We start from the raw sequence: 17507 nt of genomic DNA, 5'->3' as shown, positions 1-17507 counted from the left end.
CTCAAAAAAAAGGAAATCTAGCATCTATTAAGTTCTACCATGGCCTGACATTCTTATATTTAAACCAGATGAAAACCCTGTCAGACACTTGTTTCCTCATGAAGGAAACAGTCAGGTAGCTATTAGACCCTGTGCTCATTCCACCCTGCCAGCCCTACAAATGGACCCAGGCTCTGCATTTGAGAACTATAGGAGAATGTAAGTTGTTTTTTTTTTTTTTTTTGGTGAGACGGAGTCTTTCTCTGTTGTCCAGGCTGGAGTGCAGTGGTGTGATCTCGGCTCACTGCAACCTCAGCCTCCCAGGGTTCAGGTGATTCTCCCACCTCAGCCTCCTGATTAGCTGGGATTACAGGCATGCGCCACCACGCCCAGCTAATTTTTGTATTTTTAGTAGAGACGGGTTTCAGGGTTTCAACATGTTGGCCAGGCTGGTCTCAAACTCCTGAGCTCAGGTGATCCACCTGCCTCAGCCTCCAAAGTGCTGGGATTACAGGCATGAGCCACTGTGCCCAGCCGAGAATGTAATTATAAGGAATTTGATTGCAAGCTTCAGACTATCTCGAAGTGTCAGGATTTTGAACTCAGGGCCCAGGGAGCCTAGAGCTCAGCCCTGGGATTAAGTAAATGGGTGGCAGGGAAACTGGCACTAGTCAGGCCCCAGGGCTTTCCTTTAGGAAACTAGTATGTTTGGAAGATGAGAGTCCATCCTCTAAAAAAGGAGGAATAGAGGAGGGCAGGTAGCTGATAAGCCGTTCATAGTACCTCAAAAAAGAATATAGTCAAGCCATGAATGGAATCAACCACTGGAAAGAAGTGGCAACAATGAATGACGCCCCATACTGGAGTCGGGCTTTAGGATCTCTTTAACTACTTCAGAAGTAGTCCTAAGCAGCTTTCCAGCTGGAGCTAACTCTGGTAGTGAAAGAGAGAGTTTGGGACCTTGGGCAAGTAAATCACTTCCTCTCTCAGGGCCTCTGTTTCTTCACCTGTAAAATGTGAGGTTGAATCATGACAACTCCTAGAACCATTCTAGCTCACAAGATAGTGCCTGGATTACTAAATCTTTAGTGTTTTTCCAGAGAAGGGAAGAACTCAGGTGGGAGTAGGTTCTCCTTTTGTCCCTGCTTTTTTGGCCAAACCAACCCCAGAGAAGGTGGCCCTCAGACCATGAGCTCCTAGCCTAACAAAGCCTCTATTGACACTGAGGAGGCCGGTTATGTTGAATAGGCCAGGCCTCACATGCTTAGCATGTTAATTGTTCCTTCTGCTACTGGCCATTCATGTGGGAATCACAAAGACCTGGAATTTATCTCCCTTTAACTCTTCTACAGCTGCCCTGTAGTACTGCCTCCTGAGACTTTTTACATAAGTGATTTAAAACTTACCCCTTGAAACCCCCACGCTATTTTACCTTTCAGCTCCACTCAGCCCACTTGCCTCTGTTGTTGCTCCCTTCTGGTGAGGCCTCTGATCTGCAGTGGGCTGACAGGAGTTACAAATAACCCACAGGTAAACAGGCTCTGAGTGGAGCCTCCCCTGGATAGCGCACTTGGCCTCTGTGAAAGCTGGCTGGAGCCTCAGAGGCCCTCTTTCCTTGCTTCTGGATTATCTACTAGATTGGGATAGTTTGGGTGCCAGAAGTGCAATTTCTGGGAAATTGGGAGAATCTTAAACTATTTTTATTAAATTATTAATAGCAATTTCAGACCCCATAGCCTTTGTTAGCAGTTTTCTTTTCTGATTTCCTTTCTTTCCACTGATAGTTTTAGGTCCTAGGAAACTGGACAGGAGATTGGAGTTACAGGCAGCAGGAAACATGGCAGGGGACCCCCCTGCCTGGTGTCATGTGGCCAGTGTACTGCTGCTTGAGGTTCCAGCCTCAGTCAGACTTACTACTGCCTCTTCCTCTTGTGTATTCCCCCCCTCCTCAGACACAATGGGAACATCCTTTTGGACGCAGAAGGCCACATCATCCACATCGACTTTGGCTTCATCCTCTCCAGCTCACCCCGAAATCTGGGCTTTGAGACGTCAGCCTTTAAGCTGACCACAGAGTTTGTGGATGTGAGTCAAGAAGGAGAGGTGCCTCTGGGGTCATTGTATTCTTTCTCTGTCATGGGAGGGGGAGCTGATGGGCTCCCTGCAAATTAGGGATGAATAGAACAGGCAGTAATTAGGGGTGAGGCAGGAGTTCCTGGGAGCTTCCTGCCTGATAAGGGGGGAAATAACAGGGCCCCAAGAGGAAGAGGAGTTCTGGTAGGCCAGTGAGGGCAGGGACCATCCCTGGTGTAAGTCCCCTTGTGCACACAACGCTTTCTTCCCTTTCCAGGTGATGGGCGGCCTGGATGGCGACATGTTCAACTACTATAAGATGCTGATGCTGCAAGGGCTGATTGCCGCTCGGAAACACATGGACAAGGTGGTGCAGATCGTGGAGATCATGCAGCAAGGTGGGGCTGGGGTGAGGTCGGTGCCATAGTGCCTCAGGCTTCCCCTTTTAAGTAGGAGCCCTGGAGCATAAGAAAGCTGATCCCACCCCAAGACTTGGGTTGAGGGAGGGGGGTTCCCAGGGGGTTTCTAGCTGTGGTCCAGTGCCTTGTTTCTCCTTTAGGACATTCCTCCTGACCCTGGTAAGGCTAAGTCCAGGAGGTTGGGGAAGGGGATAGCAGCACCCGCCTCCTTGGCATCTTTAGGGAGAAAACAGGCTCATTTACAGCCTCCTGGTCCCTCCTCACCTCCCCACCCCTGTCCAGCTCTGAGTTTCTCAGTCTCCTTCCATCTCTCTTCCCCATTCCACTATGACCTCTGATTGCCGTCTTCTGCCACTGTTCAGCTCTGAGAAGTACTTCCCCTCTCATCATTATCTCCTTCCAGTACAGTCTTGCCATCTAGTCTTTTGCTCAGGACCCCCTTCTGTCCTCATCCCCCCCTCAAGGCTCCAGGTGTATACCAGGTCTGAGCTGCCAGTCTCCCCCCTCCCCATTCCTGACCCTACCCCACAGGTTGTCGCCGTTGCTCAGGATCATCCCCATCTGGCCCCATGATGACGGTGGCCCAGGTCATCTGTGAGTGTCAGACGTAGCATAGGCAGAGGTCTGCAACCAGATAAGTGCCCAGCTCAGGGCCCACTCCCTTCAGCCTCCTCCCAGCCTGCCCTCTGGGCCCCTCCACCCTTACTGAGGGAGATGTGGTGTTGGTCCTCTTCCCTCCTCTGCCCACATGCCCCCACCTACAGAAGGGCTTAGGTGTGGGATGATGAGGGGTCCTGTCGGTTCCTTCTCTCTGCCCAAGCAGAACTGTACCCACACCATCAAGGACCTGAGGTGGGAGGGAAAGGGCACTTCACATGCCCCAGCTTTGTATTTGCTGTGGCTGGCACCACTGCCCCTCCCTCCTGTCCTTCCATGACCCCGAACCCCCACTGCTTCCCCCAGGTTCTCAGCTTCCTTGCTTCCATGGCTCCAGCACCATTCGAAACCTCAAAGAGAGGTTCCACATGAGCATGACTGAGGAGCAGCTGCAGCTGCTGGTGGAGCAGATGGTGGATGGCAGTATGCGGTCTATCACCACCAAACTCTATGACGGCTTCCAGTACCTCACCAACGGCATCATGTGACATGCTCCTCAGCCCAGGAGTGCTGGCGGGGGGGTCCAGGGCACCCTCCCTAGAGGGCCCTTGTCTGAGAAACCCCAAACCAGGAAACCCCACCTACCCAACCATCCACCCAAGGGAAATGGAAGGCAAGAAACACGAAGGATCATGTGGTAACTGCGGGAGCTTGCCGGGGGGGGGGTGGGAGAGCCAGCTGTGGGGTCCAGACTTGCTGGGGCTTCCCTGCCCCTCCTGCTCTGTGTATTACCACCGGACAGGCTCCAGGACTCACTGCCCTCCAGAAAACAGAGGCGACGAATGTGAGGGACGCCGGGGCCTTTCTTCTCCTTGTAGGGGTTTGAGAGGTTCTTTCCACAGACCATCCTCTTATTCCGTTCTGGGGCCCAGGAAGCAGGGAAGAGTAGGTTCTCGGTACTTAGGACTTGATCCTGTGGTTGGCCACTGGCCATGCTGCTGCCCAGCTCTACCCCTCCCAGGGACCGACCCCTGGCCCGAGCTCCCCTTGCTGGCGGGCGCTGCGTGGGCCCTGCACTTGCTGAGGTTCCCCATTATGGGCAAGGAAGGGAATTCCCACAGCCCTCCAGTGTTCTGAGGGTACTGGCCTAGCCATGGGGAATTCCCTACCCTGACTCCTTCCCCAAACCCAGGGAAAAGAGCTCTCAATTTTTTATTTTTAATTTTTGTTTGAAATAAAGTCCTTAGTTAGCCACTTGTGTCATTTCCAGGTTTTCTGGGGGGAAATTGGGGATGAGGTGTGAACGGATGCCTCAGTGTCCAAGATACAAAAGGCACCACACAGAAAGAGGTTTGCTTCTTCCCTGCCTGTCTTGGTCACCACCACCTCTTCCCTGAATTCCCTGAGAAGAAAGGGCCTTCCATGTTCTCTCACCCGCTTCAAGTCCACATTGTCCAAGTCACAGAAAAAGAGAGGCCTGAATGGAGATTAGACCAAAAACAGTTTTAATGGTCTGGTTTTCTCCCTAGTTCCCCCACTGTTAGTATTATTACTACAAGAATAAAGGATTCCTGAGAGCCTGTCCCCTCCTCTCCTGTGGCCCCCTTGACAGGACTCATCCCCACCAACCACCCCCCCTGGATTTCTGGGGAAAAAAAGAAGTGAAAGGCACTGCAGGGGTAGGGGGCTTGAGTGCCAGTGAGTTGGGGGGGAGGGGGCACTAGGGTAGGGCCTGGCCCAGAGGAGGAAATTTCCAGTCCATGCCTGAAGGAATTGTGGAGGGATGTGTCCATCCGTGACACCCCCATCAGTCCTTCCCTGAACCTGTCTAGCAGGAATACCTAAGTCCCATCCTCCCAACCCCAGGCCCACACTGGGGGTTCTGCAGCAGGAGCATAATTAGTGTTGGGCTCAGAAAAGAGGAATGGAGGGTCCACTCTACTAGGACTCCAGGGCCAAACCCAAAGGGAGGTTGCAAATAACTAGAATAATCCTCAAAAGCTTTTCTTCAGGTTTGAGAGAGGAATTAACAAAATGTTAATGTCAATGAAACTCCCCAGCCAGGGGATCAGGCAGCAGCAGGGAAAACCAGGCTCCAAGAGGAAGGGGCTGGTCAGTCCCAGGCTTAGGGCCTAGTTATCCCCAATAGCCCCCTGCCGAGCCCTGATGAACGCCATGCCATGCGTGCGGAAGTGGGTCTTGAGGTTGAGAGGACTGTCGCAGCTCTTGCCACAGACCTTACAGGTCAGTGGGCCTCCAGAGGCAGGCAGGGGTGAGTCTCCACCATCGGGGTCAGACCTTGATGGAGGGGCCTCTTCCTCCCCATCCCCCAGCCCCAGGGCACTGGCTTTACCCACACCCCGTCTCTTCTTGTGGCTGATGAAACGGTGCCGGCTCAGGGAGCCAGGGGAGGCAAAGCACAAGCCACAGTCGAGGCACTGCTGGGCACCATCCTCCACCCTCAACCCCACCATGAGGCTCTGTTCTGTGGAGCCGCTGCTCCGGTAGCGCAGGGGGCCATGGCCTCCAGATCCAGGTCCGCCCCTGGGGGACTTGGCTGGCGGTGTCGTGCTGTCAGGCTCCTCACTGCAAGAGTCAGAAGACTGGCGGCGTTTCCGACCTGGCCCCTGTAGAAAAGTGGAAGAAACTGGGCCTTACCACCATCCCCACTGTCCTTGGCACCCCCACACTCACTTCCTGAGGCCACAGTCTCTACCTTCCAGTTTCTCACTCAAAGCCCTAGCACAGCAGGCCGGGCCTCTGCCTACCTGGGCTCTGGCACTGGAACCCCGAGCCAAAGTGGTCCCCCGGCCAGGGGACTGGGCCCCAAGCTGCAAGCCATGCCGGACCTGGACATGTTTCTCCAGGATCAGGCGGCTGCTGAAGGTGCGTTTTCCCTCTGTGCAATACCTGAAATGGGAGAGGACAGGATGGCAGCAGGGGCACAGCCTGAAGGCCAAGGCCCTTGCTCCTGATGAGGGGGCTGCTGGAGCAGAGGGAGACCCCAACCATCAGGCCACTTAGACACGTCGCAGGTGCAAAGGTACTTTGGCATACGGGGAGAGTCACGTGCTGGGCAGGGAGAAAAAGCGGGGAGCAAGACTTACCTGCAGGGGTACACTCGCTTGATGCCCTCGTGATTGACCCTGACATGACGCCTCAGGCTGGGGGCGGAGCAGAAGGAGCGCTCACAAAGGCGACAGGGAAACTTTTTCACTGACTAGGAGAGCATGGGTAGATGTCAGAGCCAGGCTCCAGGACCCCGTCCCCACTGTCACACTGGCAGTCCCAGTGCTGTCCCCAGCCCATGGTACTCCCCTTGGGGCTCACTCACCTTGCCATGCTCCTTCTTCATGTGGGCCACATACTCGTCACGCTCAGGGAACCAGGAGTGACACAGGCCACAGGTCCAGCCTCCAGGCCCCCCACCCCCACCCTTGAGGCCTTTGCTCCCTAGTTCCCGCCGAGGCCGTTTGGCTGGACGGGGGGGCTCAGGGGAGCTGGGTACTTCCTCCTCTTCTGAAGATGAAGACGACTCCTCAGTAGCAGGGGCTGCCCCTCCCTGAGAAACAGCCAGCTCCTCAGGCTCAGTCTTGGGGGTCAGCAGGGCACCCCCGGACCCTTTCCCAGTAGTCTCCTCCAAGCGCCCAGACTGATGGGTGTTCTGTGAGAGGAGACAAGGGAGGTTGCTGTTGTGGGGGAGGGCCTGGCTGTGCCAAAGCCCCCCACTTCTGAAGTATGTGGCCCCAGCCCCAGGTCAGTACAGCTAAGCACCCATCCCCCATCCCCCATCCCCCTGCTCCTGTACCTTGAGATGTTCCAGCATGGTCCTTTTTTGGGCAAAAAGCAGAGGACAAGACGGGCACTTAAAGACACTGACACGCTGGGGCAGCAAGTGCTGGTCGAAGTGTGAGGAGAGGAGGGGTTTGTGAGTGAAGACTGTGTCACACATGGCGCACTTGTAGATCAGCCTGAGGTGAGGACAATGCAGACATCAGGCAGGGAGGGGTGCAGCCCCTCCCCTCCTACACCCCACCAGCCCTGCCTCCCTGGCCCGGCCCGGCCCTCCCCCGGGCCTCACTTGGCCTGCTGAGTTTGGAAGCTGGGATGCTGGGAGTAGAGGTGGGCATGGGCGCTGGGCCCAGACTTGAAGGCCATGGGGCAGATGGGGCACTTGTGGAAAACCTCGCAGTGCGACGTCTGGATGTGGGACTTGATGGAGTTCACACCCCCAAACACCACTGAACAGCTGGGGCACCTAGGGAGGAAGCAGGAGGCCCTGTGGTGAGGTGGGAGGCATCTCCATGCCCAACCTGGGACCACACATTTATTCTCTGGGACTGGGTAGACTACAAGAAGGAAATCAGTAATGGAGCATGAGCAGGGTGGAGAAATGAGAGAGGTGCAGAGGCCATTCCCCAAGGGAGGCTGCCAAGGGAGAGCTGGAGCTCCAGAGGTGGCCCTGCTTCCCCCCATCTCCATGGGGGACGATGGGAAGGCAGGACGTACTATCTCAGGGTTGTTTGCCAAAACAGGGCTGAGGGATACAGCGGGGATCTTGAAAGGCCATCTGAAGCTGAGGCTAGGACACACGAAACCCTACAGTTCTATGAAGGAAGGGTCCAAGGCACCTGTATCCCACACGGCGAGAGACGTGCAGACAGGCCTCCCGGAGATGGGTCTGAAAATTGGCTTGCAAGAAGTTGCCCCCACACTCAGGACAGACGTGGGGGGGTCGATTCTTATGCATGCGCTGGTGGGCGCTGAAGCTGCAGCGATTGGGGAGCATCATGGGGCAGGTTGGGCACACCTGTCGAGTGGATTAAACAAGGAAAGTCGGTGAAGAGCGTCCTGTCTCTATTACTTCTAACCAAGCCCCCAACGCCTTCCTAGATCCTGTCCCCACAGAAGGGCTGTGAAAGGTGACTCACATTGCTGGTGGCCCCAGGGGCAGGGGGGCCGAGCTGCTGGAAGTGAGCTGCCATGCCAGCCTTGTCCCGGCACTGCTCCTTGCACTCCAGGCAGCGAAAGCACGTGTAAGCAGAAGTGGCAGGGGCAGCAGGCGGCTCAGTGGAGAGTGGCAGGACAGGGGCCTCAGCAGCAACTGTAGTAATGGCAGAGGAGGTGATGGCCCCCTCACCCTTGCCCAAGGCAGGCAAGACCAGAGGTCCAGAGATAGGTGGGACAGCTACAGGCAGCAGGGGTGTGATGTCCGGCTGCCCCACCATCTGGTCAAGGGCTACGGGCCTCATGACCAAATGTGAGCACTGCATAACGAGCCCCTTGTCCTTGTGTTCACGTGCATGCAGGAGCAGGCTGCACTTGTTGAAGAAGACCAGGCGGCGGGCGCAGTGGTTGCAGGTGACCTCGATGCGCATGCTCCGGCGGTCATAGTGCCGTGCCAGGCTCTTCTCCAACGAGAAGGCATCCCCACACTCCAGGCAGCGGTAGCCGGTGGGAGGCAGGGCCAGCCCAGCCTCAGCTGGTGGGCTCAGGTTTGGCCTATAGGCAGGGAGCAGGTTCTTGCTGTTGAGGATCTTGTTGAAGGCCTCCACCAGGCTGGACTGGGTCCGTGAGATCACTGTGCCGCCCCCTGTACTCGGCCCAGTAGTTGTCTTTGAAGGCTGCACCATCACCACTGAGGCACCATTCACCTTCTGTCCCCCAGTCCCCAGCCCTGCCCGCCCCTCAGCCTTAGGCAGGGCTTGGGGCACCAGGCCTAGCACATTCTTAGCAATCATCTTAGGGCTGGTGGCAGTCCCCCCAGGCAGCACCACAGCCTTGCGGGCCACACTGGCTGCCATCAGCATGGCAGTACTGGCATTCTGGATGGTGGCCACAGGCAGCACAGTGCCTTTCAGCCTTGTACCATCACCCAACTGTACGCTCACCACCTTTGGACCCTCAGAAGTAGGTGTTGCAGGGGACAGCTTCAAGAGGCTAGCTTCAGCCAAGAAGGCCCCCTCAGCCAAGGGGGCAGGTGGATCAGGATCTGAAGGGACCCGAGTTACAGTCCTTGTGATATTCCCGCAGGATGTTTTAATGGTCTTGATCCGCACCTTAAGAGGCCTAGAGGAGCTGGAGGCAGGGGAGTCATTGCTGTCCTCATCTGCAGCCTCAGCCCCACTAGAGGGACTCTGGGGACTTCCTGGGGAAGACTTGTCCCCTGGCCCCTCATCATCTTCTTCTTTCAAGGGCTGACAGACGGGCAGTTTGGGGGAGGCAAGAGGGCTCTGGTGCCCTGGAGACTGCTTGAAGAAGGGCACCCCAGCAACTCGGGGAGGCGAGGCACTGGCAGGGATGTCCGTGGCCTCAGGGCTGGAGCCTGAGCCTTGTGGGGCTAGGCCCTGGGGTTGATGGGGGCTGCAGCTCTCCTGCTTCAAGGCCCCCAACGGTGGGGAAGAAACAGGTGGCTGCACGCCTGGGCCATTCTCCTGGGCCAGCTCAAAGGAAGAGGGGAAAGGAGGTGGGGTCATAGCCCCCTCCTGAGGGGGAGAGGGTGCAGAGGGAGGCAGGGGATCTGGGTGGTCCCCTGGCTCAGGGCCAAAATGAGCAAACAGGTCCAAGGGAGTTTTGCCTTCCATGCCTTTTTCTTTCCAGGTGCCCCCACTGGGAGGAGCAGGAGAGTGGGGGGTTTCTGGGAGGGAAGGTTCAGGACCCCCAAAACCATTCTGCATTCGATGAGGCCCCACAGGCCCTTCCTTAGTTACCCCAGCAGCCTGGGCCCCATCCCCTGCTGAGCCTCCAGCCAGGGCCTCAGACTGCTCAGGACACACAGTGTTCTTGACAATGACACTAACTACAGAAATGTCTGGCGGTGGCAGGCCATGGTCAGAGGCCTGGGCTGGAACTCCAGGGCCATCCCCAGCTGAGGCTGCTGCTGTGTCTCCAGATTCACTTCCCACACCTGGTTCTGGCTTCCCTGGGCCTCCTGGCCCCTCATTTTCTTCTGGCCCAGAATGGATGGCTTCATTTGCATCAATGTCAGGGATGTCAAAGGCAGCAAGGAGGTCATCAAAATCAGGGGTCTTCATGTCCCCCATATCGGCAGGTCCCAGACCTGATGAAAACAGGAATAAGGAGAAACTGAGATGTCTGGAGATCCTGGAGCTCTTTCCTCAGCATCTCCATATTTATCCTCTCTCAGAACCCATATGCACTCCAACTTAGGTACACCTCCACCACAGCATGAATCCTACAGAGCTGCTAGGTTTGCCAAACCCTAAAATCAGAAGGTTAGTGTCCATACCCTGGCAGGCTCCAAAATCCAGAGAAAGCAGGAGAAAAGAGAGTTCTCAGAAATACAGGGAAGGGGCCAGGTGCGGTGGCTCATGCTTGTAGTCCCAGTGTTTTGGGAGACTGAGGCAGGTGGATCACTTGAGGTCAGGAGTTTGAGACCAGCCTGGCCAACATAGTGAAACCCTGTCTCTACTAAAAATACAAAAAACTAGACAGGTGTGGTGGCGCATGCCTGTAATAGCAACTACTCAGGAGGCTGAGGCAGAAGAATCACTTGAACCCATGAGGTTGAGGTTGCAGTGAGCCAAGATCATGCCACTGCACTCCAGCCTGGACAGAGTAAGACCCTGTCTCAAAAAGAAATACAGGGGGCCAGGCACACTGGCTGACACCTGTAATCCCAGCACTTTGGGAGGCAGAGGCGGGCGGATCACGAGGTCAGGAGATCAAGACCATCCTGGCCAAGATGGTGAAACCCCGGGGCTACTAAAAATACAAAAAGTAGCTGGGCGTGGCAGCACTCACCTATAGTCCCAGCTACTCGGGAGGCTGAGGCAAAAGAATTGCTTGAACTCGGGAAGCGGAGCTTGCAGTGAGCCGAGATTGTGCCACTGCACTCCAGCCTGGGTGACAGAGCAAGACTCCATCTCAGGAAAAAACACACAAAAAAGAAGAAGAAATACAGGAACAGGGGAGCTCATTGAGCATCCTGGTGGAAACCAGCTCATCCCCTCCTGTGCCCAGCACAGAACCAAATAATCGATACTATCATTAAGGAGGATGATGTATATGATGCTCTAGGTTTAAGGGCTCATTCATGTCCACATGGAATCAATTCATATTCTTCATGGATCTTCTGGGGTCCACAGAGATCTGAAAGGCTATGTGTACAAAGGGGCAAGGCCGTAAGCCAAGACTTAAGAAATGATCCTCGTTCAGCTTTATCAGGGGCCTGCAGTACAAGCAAGTTTCTTCAGTGCCTTACTTTTGCTGTTTGAAAGAGGACACAAATGGCCGGGTGTGGTGGCTCACATCTGTAATCCCAGCACTTTGGGAGGTCAATCACTTGGGCCCAGGAGTTCAAGACCACCCTGGGCAACATGGTGAAACTCCCCAGGCATGATGGCACATGCCTGTATTCCCAGCTATGCCTCCCAGCTGACATGGGAGGATCCCCTGAGCCCAGGAGGTCGAGGCTGTGATGGGCCATGATCACGCCACGCACTCCAGCCTGGGTGACAGAGTGAGACCCTGTCTCAAAAAAAAAAAAGAAGAAAAAGAAAAGACAAGACAGAGAGCACAAGTGATCTATATATCATAGGGTTATTCTGAGCACGATACGAAATTGCTAATGTAAGAATCACACTGAGAATACGATTCACTATTCCAGATGAACCAAGCAAGGACATGTCAGGTCAAGGAAGAGCTGGAAAGGAATAACCCCTGGAACTCTAGGGCTGGGGTCGGAGGCAAGAGTCAGGGGTCATGCAGGATCAAATCTAGGGCACCTGGGGCCATCACTGGCACCTGGAGATCTAGCTTGGTCAGCAGGGAGAAAAGGACTCAAGGAAATTACCCAAGAGACCAAGATGGAAAAAATAAGACACAGGAACAGAAAGAGACAAAGAGAAGAGACAGAGGGGAAAATGGTGATGGCAGCCTGGTCACAAGGGCCCCAGCCTAGGCCTCTCCTGTCACAAACACCTGCTGCTCGCTCACTACCTTCCCCAGAGTGCCTGGCCCTCCCCTAGCCAGCCCCTCCTTCACCACCCCTCCGCAGCTTGCTCTCTTGAGGCTAAAACTCCCAGGGTACACACTTATCCAGCACAGCTGCCACAGTGGGGAAAAGCCAGGCTCCTTCACCCCTCACCCATCATTTCTGCTCCGAGCTCCTCACCCCATTCCATTCCCTAACTTAAACTCCTCACCCTTTCCATTTTCCTGTGGCAACAGTAGCCCAGGAAGTTTCACCTAACCTCAACCTAGCCAAGTGCAAAAAATAAAATTTAAAATCCCACAAGAATTATGTGGCACTAATCGAACAAGCAGGCCAGCTCAGAGTTTGTGGGAGACCCATGTCTGTCCCCTGCCAGTGCCTCCCCATGACTGTTTCTGTATCTACGAAGAAGCAACTAAAGAATCTATCCCTATCCATTCCATGCCCAGGTTGCAGGCCATTTCTCGAAGCCAGTTCTCCCACTTCTCTCCAGCCTTCATACTGTAACTAGAGACAGCCGCAGCATGTGGCAGCTGGAATTCCTGGGACCAAGGTGGGGGTGGGGGCAAAGGATACCAACCAGACAAAGGGGGAGTCCTTCCCTCACTCCCACCCTATTTAATTCTGCAGACTCTGGGTTTAAACAAAACCCCTTGTCTCTATGGGCCTGGCTCCTAAGCCTGGCTCCCTCCTGATCAGAGGCCTGAGCTACCTTCCATTCAGGTACTCAGAAAAGTGGACTGGTACAGGGAAGACCAGCAAAGACTAGAAAACACCTGCGAACTCACCCGCACGCCCCCCGCCGCCAGCCACCTCCCTCTTGGGAGTTCCAGTGACTTAGAGGTCATCCGATGGCCACCCACTCAGAGCAGTCAACCAAGCAAGTCGCCGAGCTCAAGGCCAAGGAAGATCAGGCCTTCCTGCGACTGCTGAGCCCTGTCTCTAGGGCTCCTATCTCCCCCGCCCCCTTTCCCTCTGTGCTTCCCCAAAAGCCAAAGAGGCTGAACAGGAAAAGGCTGAACAGACCCAGGTCGAGTGGGGGCTTCACTGCCCTTTGCCCGGGCCCAAGGCCTGCAGCGCAGAGGAGGGCGAGGGGCTGGCGGCGATTAGGTTGCGGCCAAGCTGGGCAGCGGGCGGAATTAAGTCCCTGCCATCTGCCGAGGGCCGGCGCGGGGAGCAAGTCCTGGGTTGCGAGGAGGGGGCGGGGTGTACACAAGAGAAACTACAAGGGAAACTGAGGCGCGCGGCGCTTCTCTCACTCGCACCGGCGTGCGAAGCGAAGGCCGGGCCTCAGTCAGGCCAGGCCCTTTGGTACCTGCTGCGCAGCACCTGGGGACCCGGGACTACACAGGATGGGGTGGGGAGCTGGCAAAGAGGGGAGGAGAGAGGGGGCGGTCTCTGCGCGACTCTCAGCTCTCTAGCCGGGGTCCGTCCCAACTCGGACCTCGTCCCCTCGCCTCCGGGCGCAGCGGAACCTCCCTCCGCCGCGGACTCCCGGAGGCTCGCTAGAGACTGGAGACTGATCAGAGGGTGCACATGGGGCCAGGGGCGCAAGCCTGAGTCTTGCCCGGGCCCGGACGCTGACCCGCGCCCAGTCGGGGTGCAGGCTCCGCTCCGGCCTGGCCCAGTCCCCCCGCCCCCATCCCCGGGAACGGACACCATTTTAGGTCGCGACATCCCGCAGCCTCCAATCTCCGGGCCGCACTTCGGGTGCCTCTCGAGCTGGGGGCGCCAGGACTTGGGGTTCTCGACCCTCCTGGGGGTTTACCCGGCTAGGGGCTGTGCTTTCAACAGGCCGGGAGTTTTGCCCATCCGCCCCAATGGATGGAGGCGGTGTCTGGGCCCTCTTAGAAGCCGCCCCAGGGGGCGGCGCGGAGAAGGGGGTAGTTGACCAAGTGGGGGAGGGGCGGGGGTATTTACCCGCCCCCCCAAGTGGGCGGAGCCAAGGGCGGGTATTTACCCCAGGCACGCTTACTTGTTCCGCTCCTGGTGCGGGCCGAGACCCGGCGGTCTCTGCCCCACTCCAGCCGCCGCCGCCACCGCCGCCCTCCCCGCGGCCGCCGCTACTTCCTGCTTCTCTCCGGTTCAGCCTCCCCCCTCCCTCTCCTCCCTCCGCGCTCCGGGTCTGGGCTGCCCGCTTTCGCACTCGCCATTGGCCCTTGCCCCCTTCGCTCAGCCCTGCGCCCCTCCCAGCCCCGCACTGGGTTGGTCCTAAGTACTGCCGCTCGGAACTAGCCCCGCACAGTCCTCTTATGCTCATTGGGCAAGGGGCCGAGGCCCTCTGAAGATACCTCTCCCCATTGGCTGCGCAAGGGTCCGTCTGCCCCATCTGCAAGTCACGGAAACGATTGGCCTCCGCCACTGTCGCTTAGAAAGAAGCCAGCCTGCTTCCCGGCTTTCCTACTAGAGAGGGGAGCGCCCAGGTGCGTCTCCGCCCCTCGCTCCCTATTGGCCGCTCGAAGCTTGAAGCTGCAGTTCACTTTCGCGAATCGAAGGAATCCAGCTTCTGTGTAGTGGACGCTTTGAGCAGAACCGCACTGAGTCGGAGTGCAGGACGGAAGTGTAGGTCCTTTTGCACTGTTTCAAGCTAATTCCGTGTCACTGATGCCGGGCAGAAGTCACAGAATGGGACGCCACCCCAAACATTACGTCATCCGCTGACCATTTCCTCGCTGTCTTCCCACCGTCTAAATCGCCATATAATCTGATGGATGGGATCCTCGCACGGGCCAGCTCCTGGGCCACAGCGTAACCCGTCGCTCCTCCCTCTGCGGGAGGGCGTGGACGGGGTACGGGATTCCGAACGTGGAAGGAATCGGGACCTAAAGGTTGGGAAGTGCTCGCGGACCGGAAGCGGGGGAGGCGACGTTAGGAGTGCTGGCGTGGCCTGGGCCATTTCCAAAGAGGCCTTAAAGGGGCAACTGATAGGCTTCCTAAGTATGGGCTGGAGGTACCCCCCAGCTCCATTTCCCATTTAAGAGCTCCCCTTTTCCCCGCCCCCAGCAAGGAGTAGGGGGTGGGGTCAAGGTCGAGTTTTCCCGCGCTTTGTTGCCACGCCCCCTGCAGGCGGGGGAAAGGGAGGAGTCGCTCGGAAAATGAATCTCTTAAATGTTCTAATAGCACTGGCAGAATTCGTATGCAAGCCCAGCGTGCCACCTCGCGCACGCAGCCGCTCGTTAACTGCATGGTGTTTTTTTTTTTTAATTAGTTTTTTTGAGGCAGTCTCACTCTGTTGCCCGGGTGGGAGCACAGTGGTGCGATCACGGCTGACTGCAGCCTCAACCTCCCAGGCCCCAGTGATCCTCCCCCCTCAGCCTCCTGAGTAGCTGGGACTACAAGAGACAGCCAACACACCCGGCTAGTTTAATTTTTTGTAGAGACAGGGTTTTGCCATGTTGCCCAGGCTGGTCTCAAGAGATCCTTCAGACGTGAGCCACTGCTCCCTACCTTGGCGAAGTTTTTTTTTTTTAAACAGGGCCTCATTCTGTAGTCCAGACTGGAGTGCAGTGGCGGGACCTCGGCTCACTGCAACCTCCACCTCCCAGGCTCAAGCGATTCTCCAGCCTCAGCCTCCCGACTAGCTGGGATTACAGGTGTGCAACACTACCCGCCCGGCTAATTTTTTTTTTTTTTTTTGAGACGGAGTCTCGGCCCTGTCGCCCAAGCTGGAGTGCAGTGGTGCGATCTCGGCTCACTGCAAGCTCCGCCTCCCGCGTTCACGCCATTCTCCTGCCTCAGCCTCCCGAGTAGCTGGGACTACAGGTGCCGGCCACTACGCTCGGCTAATTTTTTGTATTTTTAGTAGAGACGGGGTTTCACCATGTTAGCCAGAATGGTCTCGATCTCCTGACCTCGTGCTCTGCCCTCCTCGGCCTCCCAAAGTGCTGGGATTACAGGTGTGAGCCACCGTGGCCGGCCATTTTTGTATTTTTAGTAGAGACGGGGTTTCACCATATTGGCCAGGCTGGTCTCGAACTTCTGACCTCAAATGATCCACCCGCCTCAGCCTCCCAAAGTGCTGGGATTACAGGTGTGACCCACCGCGCCCGGCAGGGTTTTTAAAAGTGGTTTTGTTACCCTGCCCAGGAGTCCCAGGACACTGGAACCAGGACTCCCCATCGCGCCCCGGCAGTTTCCGAGCTCCTTTGAAGTATGAGTCAGAACTTATGGATGGGAATCCTGGAGCCACCACTTGCCCTATGATGGCAATGGGCAAGTCGCTTAACCTCCCAGATCCTGTTTTCTCATGGGTAAAACGGGGATTATAATACCACCTGACAATATTATTTTTGTGAGAATTAAATGATTTTAGAATGTAAATGTGCTTTGTAAAGTAACTGGCATTTGGGATTAGTGTGCCCTTTCTCCCAGAGACTTGCATCCTGTGTGCTCGGTCCGCCTGCATTTGCTCCCAGTCGCTCCAGCTCAGGTGCTCTTCCTTCTCTGAGGACTATTTAAGGGTCCCTATGTAAGTAACCAGCATTCCATTTCCACCTCCTCTTCTGGTCTTCCTATACGGAATAACAGTTACTACTCATATACACATAATATTATGGGGGACTCACACCTGTAATCCCAGCACTTTGAGAAGTCTAGGTGGGTAGCTCGCTTGAGCCCTGGAGTTCGAGACCAGCCTGTGCAACATAGCAGGACTCTGCCTCTACAAAATATTTGGGAAAAAAAAATTAGCCAGGGGTGTTGGCAGGCGACTGTGATCCCAGCTGCTGGGGAGGCTGGGATGGAAGGATCGCTTGAGCCTAGGAAGTCAAAGCTGCAGTGAGCTGGGATCACACCACTGCACTCCAGCCTGGGAGACAGAGCAAGACCCTGTCTCAAAAAAAAAACACACACACACACAAAAAGAAAAACTTTATGTATATCATTAATAACTCATGCAATCCTTAGCACAACCATGGAAGGAGGTACTATTCCAGGTACTGGGGGTGCAGCAGTTAACAAAGCAGACAAGAAGCCCTGTCATGAAACACACATTCTTAAAGAGAAGACAAACAATAAATATTAGAACTGATAGCTGCAAGGAATAAAATAGAGCTATCAAGCCATGCAAAGACAGAGAGGAATCTGCAGTGCACATGTATAAATGAGGAAGCCAATCTGAAAAGGCTGCATGCTGTATGATTCCAACTACGTGACATTCTAGAAAAGGCAAAACTAGAGAGAGTAAAAAGATCAGTGGTTGGTTGCCGAGGGTTCAGGTGGAGGGAGGGAGATGAATAAATGGAGCACAGGGGACTCTAAGGACACTGAAACTATTCTGTATGATACTGTAATAGTGGATACATGGCATTATTCATTTGTCAAAAGCCATGGAATGTACAACACAAAGACTGAACCCTGTGAGCGTGGTGGCTCACACATGTAATCCCTGAACTTTGGGAGGCCAAAGCGGGAGGATCAACAAAAAAATTAGAAAAATTAGCGGAGTACAGTGGCGCACACCTGTAGTCCCAAGTACTCAAGAG

The 17507-nt window shown here is 55.5% G+C and overlaps 2 protein-coding genes and 1 long non-coding RNA gene across 11 annotated transcripts in view; 2 read left to right on the top strand and 1 right to left on the bottom strand.

The window, feature by feature from the left end:
* The window catches only part of PI4KB (phosphatidylinositol 4-kinase beta), a 36675-nt gene extending 32030 nt beyond the window's left edge, over positions 1-4645 (top strand). For all 6 annotated transcript variants that reach the window (XM_025383151.1, XM_025383134.1, XM_025383109.1 and 3 more), the window contains 3 exons: positions 1932-2064; positions 2330-2450; positions 3435-4645. In XM_025383151.1, coding sequence (XP_025238936.1) covers positions 1932-2064; positions 2330-2450; positions 3435-3616 — 436 coding nt within the window. In that variant the 3' untranslated portion in view covers positions 3617-4645. The remainder of the gene's footprint in view (positions 1-1931; positions 2065-2329; positions 2451-3434) is intronic.
* ZNF687 (zinc finger protein 687) lies at positions 4551-15001 on the bottom strand. 4 transcript variants are annotated; one of them, XM_025383090.1, is made up of 10 exons: positions 14000-14083; positions 10318-11188; positions 8000-10128; positions 7700-7878; positions 7150-7326; positions 6877-7039; positions 6403-6732; positions 6176-6288; positions 5837-5978; positions 4551-5695 (listed from the first exon to the last, which is right to left on the bottom strand). In XM_025383090.1, the coding sequence occupies exons 3-10, from the start codon at positions 10109-10111 to the stop codon at positions 5201-5203; spliced, it is 3711 nt and encodes a 1236-aa protein (XP_025238875.1). In that variant the 5' UTR covers positions 10112-10128; positions 10318-11188; positions 14000-14083; the 3' UTR covers positions 4551-5200. The 4 variants fall into 4 exon arrangements, with proteins under 4 accessions (XP_025238875.1, XP_025238865.1, XP_025238858.1 ...); XM_025383080.1 differs by lacking the exon at positions 10318-11188 and having other exon boundaries at positions 14000-15001; XM_025383073.1 differs by lacking the exons at positions 10318-11188; positions 14000-14083 and adding an exon at positions 14316-15001.
* LOC112623018 lies at positions 14466-16344 on the top strand. Its single transcript, XR_003119071.1, has 2 exons — positions 14466-14852; positions 16111-16344. It is a non-coding gene; the product is annotated as an uncharacterized LOC112623018 (long non-coding RNA).
* The last annotated feature ends 1163 nt before the right edge of the window (positions 16345-17507 follow it).

This window comes from Theropithecus gelada, chromosome 1 (genome assembly GCF_003255815.1).
Source record: "Theropithecus gelada isolate Dixy chromosome 1, Tgel_1.0, whole genome shotgun sequence".
NCBI lineage: Eukaryota > Metazoa > Chordata > Mammalia > Primates > Cercopithecidae > Theropithecus > Theropithecus gelada.
This window is presented reverse-complemented; position numbering and strand designations above follow the sequence as displayed.